Source organism: Vanessa tameamea, chromosome 14, assembly GCF_037043105.1.
Source record: "Vanessa tameamea isolate UH-Manoa-2023 chromosome 14, ilVanTame1 primary haplotype, whole genome shotgun sequence".
NCBI classification, from domain to species: domain Eukaryota; kingdom Metazoa; phylum Arthropoda; class Insecta; order Lepidoptera; family Nymphalidae; genus Vanessa; species Vanessa tameamea.
In genome coordinates this window covers 6,733,172-6,743,739 of record NC_087322.1, presented here as the reverse complement: position 1 = coordinate 6,743,739, position 10,568 = coordinate 6,733,172, and the positions used below count along the sequence as shown (strand labels likewise).

The following is a 10,568-nucleotide window of genomic DNA, read 5'->3' as shown; positions in this document are numbered from 1 at the left end:
ATAAATATTTCGAGTAAAATTTTTATACTTTACATCTTTCGACATAAAGTCAGTGTGTGTCATTATGTTTCAGAGGGGGTGAGAAAATAAAAAACAATATGTTTATTCGTTGTATTTGTTTTAATAAAACGTCACATTTTTATACAAAACGAAATATTGCCGCATAGTATAGGTATATAAAGCCTAAGGTTGGTACAGCAGGACCACAATATTATTCAGATTGATTTGACATACGTATAAAACCCTGTTGCTGTAATTATATAGTCTATACAAAACTTAATATTATTTTTAATATAGATACATTAGTCACTTAACTTCATTTACACAAGTGCTTATTTATATTTGAGCATGTCTCTGGCGCAATGCCTTTCAAATGTTAAAAGTTTCATTCATTTTTAATCATTATTACGATTACGAAATGTTTCGATGTTCACAAATTAATGCATTACAGGTAATTGAATATTTTCAGCATAGTTCTATCTTCCACTCACATACCGGATGTTTGTGCAGATATTTTAACACAGCCAGAATCTTAAATACCAAGATATATCGATAGATACAAATACGGAATAATTATACTTTAGTCGATAGCGAGCGTTCGGAACGATCCGGAATCGATGGATGATTCGGCCTTCTTCTTATCAACGAGTCTCCATAAAGTTTCATCTAACAATGCATCTCTGAAATAAATTTCTACGTTATAATTTCATACAAAATTAGGTGAAGTCGCGGATACGGCAACTTTACCCGAAAAACGATGTTGTGTTTGATTAAAAGATTTCTAAATACTTTGTGCGATTATACCTGGGTACATTCGTCACATAATCTACCGCAAAACCGAAAATCCTTGGTACTTGAGATAACATTTTAGTTTCCAAGATTGGTGTCGCATTGGTGATGTGAGTGATGGTAAATATTTCTTATGGTGCCGATGTCAACGGAGGTTCGTGACCACTAACAATCGACTTGTCAATTCTATTTACAATAATTAAAATAAAAAAAACTATGATTGTCTTTACCGATTCCTTGCGATATTTTCAATGACTTCTTCCTTGAGTTCGGCCATAGAAGGTCGAGTGCCACCATAGTTGGATGGCAGGTCATCTTTGCTCAAATACTTATATAATGTGTCCGACTTTGGCGGATGGAAATGTATCTGTAAGGAAAATTAATATATTACTATATACATACGTCTGTCGTGTTCTTAATAAATTTAAATAATTTACATTGGATTCTGTACGATTTGTAATGCCCTAACTATTAACCCGACAATAAATCACACATAAATACTTGAACAGACATATTAGGAAAAGGAAATACGACAAAATCGAAAAGAATTCAGGCGCTGGAATGACAGGACTTTACGTAACTTCCAAACTTTACGTACCTTAGGCTTATCAACCTTATTTAAGACTAGAGTAGACGGACGAGAACTGAATAGACCAATGGATGTAAAAATAATAATAATAAACTATTTTCTCTACTACTCAATTCTACTTTATGACATGAAGAATAATCTTCTAAGTGAAAAAATGATTTAAAATCTAAAGCAAAACTGCTACTGTATAATAATTAGATACCAACCATTTCCGTGATCTCTTTCTTGATGAAAGGTTTTAAAGCTCCGTATATTTTGTCTATGAATGGTGGGGCGTTCACTACGTGAATCTGTTTCAGTCTGATGGGCATTGCTTCCTGTGTTATGATAAAAAATACATTATATATTTAAAAGTAATATATCTTTTATGAATGTTTATAAAAATATAACGTTTTTTTAATAATTAGTGTTTTAATCATCATCAATCAAATATAATTTAATATGATCTGTGGGAAAAAAATATAGATTAATTAATGTTAATTACAGATTTGGCCACACTAGTATTAGAACCTGTGGCTTTACTCAAAGTCACGCACACAAACTCTCTTTCCCAGTTTTTTTCGAGAGGTGAATTAAAAAAGTTGCTCCTCCCCCGGGACTCATACCAAAGTTCATCTAAATCGGTTCTGCGATTTAAGCGTGAAGATACAAGCGGTAACATGAGTTACTTTCGCATTTATAATATGAGTATATATTTTTGTTCCTTTACATACAACGTGTGTAAATCACTATTTCTATTAAGACTATATAGTTGTGGATAGACGTGATATTGTTGTAAATATTAGCTTCAACATCTGTTTGACAGATGCCAGAGAGACTGGCAAATAGATCTGATATGATGTTAAGCATTTACATTGCTCTGTGAGGTGGTTATACCGTTCTTTAACGTTAACATTTAAGAAGTTATCTCCCTTGCGCCTATTATTACACCAGCTCGTTCACCCTTCCTTCCCCCTCACACAACAATATTAGCTGTCTGGAGAAAGAATATCAAACGATTGGATGGTACCTAAGCAAGACAGCTCGCAAAAACACCTACTACCAAGTAATTTTAATGATTTATAAATACCTCCTGATATTTCGCCAGTCTTCTCGCTACGGAGAGATTAATCTTCGTTAGCAATCTCAGTGTTATATCCTTGACGTCCATCATGACTATATCTTCTTCAGGTAAATTGTCACTCACGAGGAAATTAGAGTCAGTACTCAAGAAAAAAAATTTGACATCCGATATATAATCGTAATTTTCTAAGCCCGGATCATTTAGCTGCCAGACCCAGAGCCATCTGTTGCCGGATATACCGTATTGACTGAGGTTTCTGGAATAGTGAAATTAATTTTAAGCTTATATTTATAGATATTTGCACATAGGGTTTATTTTGCAAGAAGCATATAACCTGACCCACGTAAACATTTAAAACTTCTTATTCTTCTTTGGGGTGTTAATGCACCCCAAAGTAAGCATAAAGTAAATTAATCACCCAAAATTATCAAGTGATCAGAAAACATAAATATTTAAAGATTCGGAATCCAATCCGTGTGCGACCACGCAGTTATAATTCATCTCGTGTCCGATGGCGATGAAATACATCTTGAGGAAAGAAAATCTGTACAGCGTACGCCCTATTAGAATATCATTGGTATGCACATATATAACTTCCATCCCATATTTTAGCAGATCCTCCAAATCGGAGTGTACTATTTGCTCCGACGAGTAATTGCCTATTTAATGTTTTTTAAGCTGAATATTTATATACTTTCGTTATGCTAAATAGTATCAAAGAAGTTCCAAACACGAGACCTATGTTTATAAAATGTTCACACTGAAACATATAAGTAAAAAGCCTTCATTGAGCTGGACGATAAAAGGTGAATTTACTCGCAGCCATTTTTTTTATGGTATAGTTTAGCGGCGAGCAAATGGGCCACCTGATAGTAAGTCACCACCACGCATAGACAACGGCGCAGTAAGAAATATTAACCATTCCTTAGATCGTCAATGCGCCACCAACCTTGGGAACTAAGATGTTATGTCCCTAGTGCCTGTAGTTACACTGGCTCACTAACCCTTCAAACCAGAACACAACAATAGTGAGTACTGCTGTTTGGTGGTAGAAAATCTAATGAGTGGGTGTTAGAAAATCTAATGAGTGGGTGTTAGAAAATCTAATGAGTGGGTGGTACCAACCTAGACGGGCTTGCACAAAGCCCTACTACCAAGTGCCATTTGCATTGCTAAACTATACCATACATCAGTATCGCTAATTAAATTTTATGTGTGTCACTTATTTCTGTAACTACAAATTGATCTAACAGAATTAACACTTCTGATTGGTGGTGAACAATCAAATCAAATCAAATGTACATGTGTAATGTTACTACTTGTATTGTTCCAGTCTAAAACTGCTACTAGGATTGCATATGATATTAAGAGTAGGTAATGTGGTAGCTGCTTTATTAGAACATAGTAAAATTATACTATAAGAATACATATTTTTAATTGGTGCTACGTCTATCCGTAGTAATTAGTTTTAAAATAAATTAATAGCCCTATGTTTTAATATTATTATTTACTTAAATTTAATGATATTATACAAACGCACGAACGACGCGTATGTCTAAAATATATTCAAAAAATTACGTCATTATTTAATAATAGCGACAAACTTACATAATTTTCATAACTTTCTGCATATGGGCCGACTGGGGATCTCTGTTGGTGACGAGATCGGAACATGCTCCTCTAACAGTAAAAAACATGTCCACAGTTTTCTTCGTTTTTTCCAAATCATAGTAACAGCTGTGTGCGAACCGGAGCAGGAGATTATTACCTGAAACATTTGAAGTTAACATTTGAAACTGATACTTCCAATATTTACTGAAAATAATAATATGATATGGAAAGTTTAAGAGCGAAACCGTTTGTAAAGTTGGTAGGATTCAATTTAAAATCACAGTCGTTTTTAAATGTAGGTTCTTCTGAGAAGATCCCGCGAGAAAATTAGAAAACAAGTAATTTTTACGACAAAATTACACAAGTATGTTTATCCTGCATGAAAATAAACAAATGGTAACTCCACGCGGTTTTTATCGTATACATAATCTTTTATCGAGTAATACGTTTTATTGATCAATATTTTGAGTAGCAACCAATATACATATACATATATTTTTATATATCATCCTATATCTATATATCTTATGTTTTGCGGTGTTTCGATATCAAATAACCATTCAGTGCCATATTACATAGTCAGTCCAACTCCTATGGTTGGATGGTAATAATAAATGAAAAAAGATAAAAGTATTCTATGACAACGAATGTAAGCAAACGTACGTGCATGGAGGTACGTACAAACATTATAAAGACGGATTGTCTTTCCATGGAAACATTTCTATTATAGACATGATATATAAATTTTTACGTACATTTTTTAATAAATTCTTGTTTTTGAGTAAATATTAAAATCAAGATATACTTTATTCTAGCACTTTTCATTCGTCATTTACAATGTTAAATGTAACGGTAATCCAGGTCTGGAATTTAATTTCTATTGAGAAGAACTGGTCAAAAACTCAGTAGTGACGTTTTTCTCTTAATTAGGTTTACGTTAATTAAATCGATTTGCGTGAAAAATAACATTTATTAACTTCATGCTATAAATCTATTGAATATTTTTTTTAATTAATAATTTTCCTTTAATACCTAATAATAATTTGAACTTCATAAAAAGTTATTCTATTCGCAAACACTCTGACTTATTGATTAAATAAACGGACCTTATCGATTGCTATACATAAAGGATATATAAAGTACTTTAGCCATTAGTATGTTCGGTGCAAAAATAATGACATATTTGTCTAGTAGCTATTATTAGAACTTAACGACACGAATACGACGCTTCATTCACGGCAGTAAATAAAAGTGTTTTGTCGATCCAAAATCCAAATATATAGATCATTATGTTTATTGTGTCCGTGTGTTAAAGATTAAGTAATAGAATATAAAATTTCAATGATTCGATTGGATGAGTTTTAATGTTACAGATGTGCAATGCTCGCTTAAAAATAAAAGTTCCGTAAAGTCCTTTCTGAGTTGCGCGCAATCATGAGTGAATAGATCTTGTATTTTAAATGGCATTTTTATAATATGGGAAAACAAAGACTGCGTCCAGAGTTACATTTAACTTGTCGAAACTAGTATTACAGTTTATAAAAAACAGGACATCCAATATCCATGTGAAAAATGATAACTGTTATTTTTAATACCATACGTGACGATCGTAGATTTTTTAAATCAACCGATGCGTATGTACGTCATAATGATTATATAATCTGTGATGACATTATCGATATTTTATGATATGCAGCATACTTATAAACAGCAATCACGGAAAAATGAATTCTAATAATTTTGGATAAGCAGAGTTATTTTGTAATAACTCATATCTTTCAATTAATCATCTAATTATATTTATTTATTTTTATACCCCGATAATATTAAAAATATATTTACATACGTAACTAATATTTTAGTGGAAAAATTTAGATAGATCAACTTGTGTCATAAAAAGATAAGTAAAATAAAATAAATAAACATGTAAAATCATTAAAATAAATGAATACTTAATTGTTGTTTTTTTAAACTACTGATAAGATTATTTTAAGAATTTCTGGTATACCAGTGTCGTGTGAATGAAAACAATTTGTTAATATTACGTGGGTTTTGAATGAGACATAAAAAAGTAGACAGGAAAATAAAATAAATATAATAAATTTGTATAATTAAACATGTTGTGAAAATAATATAGAAACAATTTAAGAAATATTACGACCTACATAACAATTCATATTTTATAATCGCGATAACAACGCCAAAAACAAATTATCTTTATTATTTTCGATGACTCTATGACATATGACCGAGTTTGTCTTAAGCATTTTTGAGACATTTATTCTCAAGTGGCATTCAATTGGCGTGACGGTCATGCTTGAAGTACCTGGTTTATAAACTTAGAATGCAATAGTCATTTAATTATTTAATTACTTACTTCAATCTACGGTTTTTTATTTTCCTGTCTACTTTTTTATGTCTCATTCAAAACCCACGTAATATTAACAAATTGTTTTCATTCACACGACACTGGTATACCAGAAATTCTTAAAATAATATTATCAGTAGTTTAAAAAAACAACAATTAAGTATTCATTTATTTTAATGATTTTTTGTCACAGATAAAATAAAGTTTGATATATTTTAAATAAAATGATAATATAAATATAGTGGTAATATAAACAAATATTGTATACAAGTAAAATTTTTGGCAGTTCATACTATATACTAGAACATCTTATTTAGAAAGAGAATAAAAAAAATAAGCCAAAGAACGAATTTTAACGTAATTACGTACTAATATATGACTAACTAACTCATAACTGACATAAACTTATAATCATTAGTAAGCGTTTTCTACACCGAAAAACAAATACTTTAGATACAGACAAAAAAAAAGTAAAACATTGGAGCGAGGCTTAATTATCTAGTTGGACGAGCCACCAAGCAGCGTTTATATCACAATCTGTTAAATTTATTTATAATTGTATATGTAAATAATATATTGACCCCTGTTCGGAATGAGAACAAAACTGCGAACCAAAATATTGAATGTTAAACTCTTTCTTTTACTGATTCTGAATGTATAAACGCTAAAGGTATTATGAAGTAATGATAGAATGTATGTATTCTACATTTATCAAAATGCTGAATTTGAACCTTACCTCTTTACAATAAGTTAGGTTTCTCTACAATATATCACAGGAATCGGGTAGGTAAGTCTTTATGATCTAAACGATTCATTGTCATTCACAATAACTATCAAGTGATAATATCAGGAGTCCAAATCAGAACTGCATTCGAGTTCTTTATTAGCCTTAATAGTATTCAAATAAAAATAAAATATTCGTGTTTTGTTCTCTTATACAAAGACTTTGAGAATAACAATACAATTTGTTGTCATTGTCATAAACAGAACTCGAGATGTAAGAATACGTGTAGTCTGTAAAGTAAGAGATAATTTAAGTTATATATGTACCTCTCGTTTAGACTCGATAGTAATAGTTCTGGTTTTTTATTTTTTAGTTAGTGGATAATTTGCCAACATATGTACATTAGGTATCGGTGGTCGAACGTATGGTCAATATGCTGTTTTTATAGTGCATTTAATGATTTAGACTTATAAGATGTATTTTGTTTGTTCTTACAATGGTTTTCCCATATTTTGCATAATTTTACTGCTGATGATTACATAATTATCAGCAATAAAATCATGAGGACTTCACTGTTCACGGCGGCCATTTTCAACTTTGTACGAGATATTATAGACCACATATACGTAAGCTTAGTTGTATTATTCCCTCATCGACGAGAAAGAGTTCAGACACAGAACTACGTTTACATACTCTTGGGCATATCGAGTAGGTAAACAAAAAAAATCCAAGGTAAGCTGCCAGATGCTATTGAGAGTTTAGTATAGCTGGTCGCTATTAATATTACGTAATATTAATATTGAAATGGTGTCAAATATTATGCCTGGCGTGGAATTGAAAAGTCTATGTCTTTATGATACTCATTTGTTGTTGTGAGTGCACTTGTTTGTGTTATTAATACGAAAACAGAATTACATAAACATTACCATATATGTTATATTAAATTTAATTCATTCCATAATCATTCGATGTGTTTTTTTTATATGCGAAAAATTTATTTATTTTGTATTCTGTTAAAATTGTACTTTTTTTTGTAATTGTTTTATGTGAATCGATATTCAAAAACCATTTCACGGATCAACTTGTAAAATGTGATTCAAAAGAGTAGAATTAATTAAAAAACAAATATATATATATTTCTTTGAAATGTATGTACCCCAACATTCTATGTAAGGTATGACTCATTACAAGTACAAGGTTATGTTAGGTTACTACAAGATCATGGTTGAAAGTTCATTGTCACATGGTACTACATTATTTATTATATGAAGTGATTTTAATTTAATATTTAATCAAATCTTAAATAACGTTATACAATATTTAATACAATTTAATATTCGAAGTCGTAATTGTCTAATCCAAGGTTATTTTAAATAACTCAGTTTCACAATTCATCTTATGAATTATTTAGTATTACTTAAATGCTTCAGATCACTTGAAGACCTTGAAAAATATTTCGTTATAAATAATCGTAGTAGGATTATTTTAGGCTAATTCACAAAATATTCATATATGGCTTTATTATAAGTATTTGTTGGTGCCGAATAAATAACTGCCTCTTAATACAAACATAGGTCTATTGTACCCATTATATGTTTGACATATTACAATAATCTTAGTGTATCTTCTTTCGATACTATATATATACTATAGGAAATAAGTGATTTATATGATTCATATTAAAAAATGTTTCGTGAATAAAAACTACATTTATAATTTTACTTAGATTACTAAAAATTTAGATTAAACTATAAATTATATCAATGCATAAAATGGTGATGTAGTTACTTAATTTGTTCACGAACATTTGGGCATAAATAAGCAACAATTAACAAAAAATCTTCAATAGACAGACTGTCAAAATTCGAAAAAATCTTTTTTTTTCAGGATATCTTGGGAACTGAGACTGAAAGTGTTATTTTGTAATTATCATCGACTGGTTACAATTTATTTTATTTGCAACAGTTCATGTGCTTGCACGTATAGTATATGCCAGAAAAATAAGGTAACAATCGACCAAATAAAATGTTTGGAATGCAAAATAAGTCCGAGTATATTCAAACCCATCGATAACTTTGATTTTGGTTTATACATGTGCTGACAGATTTGGCATCCTAGACATAGACTATTTTAAGTAAGTAATGTTAAAAAACATGTGTGGTTTCTATAAAACTTAACATTAATATAAAAAAGTGGTACAACGTTTAATCACTAAAATTGAACATTTGCATTTAACGTTTCCCCATTTTTCATTATGTTCAAGCCTATCATTATGTACCAATGTGATTTTTATTGGGCTACTTTCGTGTTGCTTTTATCCATTTCCTTATTATCATGTTAATTCTGCGTATACGTTACTGTGCATTATATAATATTAATCTATAGATAAATAAATAGGTATTAAGCACACAAAATAAAAGTACATTTTATGCGTTATTATAATTTATTAAATAAGCAGAAGTTGTACACATTGACACTTATTAAATCAATAACATCGTAATTAGTAAACGTTGATTTTGTTGCATGTAGATGACAAGACTCAGTATAAAACTTACATCTAAATTGAAGATTAGTTTAAACCGGTTGACTGTCAGTGATTATTACTAATGAGTTTTCATATTGCTTATTTCTTGTTTAAACTTCATCTCGTTTTCAACATTAATCGAAAACTTCATAAGAAAACGCGTGCGTTTCTCGGTTCTCGAGTTACATTCTGCCAAATGTATATGCAACTATACATCAACACATTTGTTTGTAAGTAATGAATTTATAAAAAGTACAACGTTAATCAGAAAATTCTGAGGATACAGTAGTTATGTACACTAGACAATGACTAGATGCAATAGTTTACTGCGTTTACGGTCCTAGAAAGTGTTAAGTATTTATGTACGTGATTGTTGTGTGTTTGTATAAATTATTAAAAAAAAAAAAAACATGTAAATACCCAAATTTTTTGGTAGATGAGGTTGTCGGTTGATCCATTCTTTCAATTCTTCTACATATTTCGTAGAGTCTTCTGGTTTAGTTGTCATGTTTATAAAATTGTTTGTCTCTGTAAAATAAATTATGTTATGATATTATAAAAAAAATATATTACGAATGGACGATGTGTATCATTCATTAAACTCTTTTATTAAATTCATTGAACTTCCGGTTTCTCAAGAACACAACCTCGATATATGGTACTAGTAAAATTATTATTATTTCAATTATGTTGTTTAAGCTTAAATTTGACGGAATATAATCAAACAAATGTATTCATTATATATCTATTTACTTAATATTGTACGGTCATATAATTCATGTAGTGACGTTATTTTTACTTAGATCCGAAATGACATATTTCATTTCACTTTTAATCATAAATAAAGTATTATGAATTAACATTGAAAATTAAGATTTTAGTATCGTTTTTATCATAAAA

The 10,568-nt window shown here is 29.9% G+C and overlaps 1 protein-coding gene across 2 annotated transcripts in view; it reads right to left on the bottom strand.

The window, feature by feature from the left end:
• Positions 1-247: 247 nt before the first annotated feature.
• The window catches only part of LOC113398573 (alpha-tocopherol transfer protein-like), a 176,499-nt gene continuing 166,178 nt past the window's right edge, over positions 248-10,568 (bottom strand). For both annotated transcript variants that reach the window (XM_064216874.1, XM_026637374.2), the window contains exons 2-7: positions 10,089-10,196; positions 4,050-4,209; positions 2,448-2,697; positions 1,585-1,695; positions 1,020-1,156; positions 248-680 (exon numbers count right to left, since the gene is read on the bottom strand). In XM_064216874.1, coding sequence (XP_064072944.1) covers positions 581-680; positions 1,020-1,156; positions 1,585-1,695; positions 2,448-2,697; positions 4,050-4,209; positions 10,089-10,176 — 846 coding nt within the window. In that variant the 5' untranslated portion in view covers positions 10,177-10,196 and the 3' untranslated portion in view covers positions 248-580. The remainder of the gene's footprint in view (positions 681-1,019; positions 1,157-1,584; positions 1,696-2,447; positions 2,698-4,049; positions 4,210-10,088; positions 10,197-10,568) is intronic.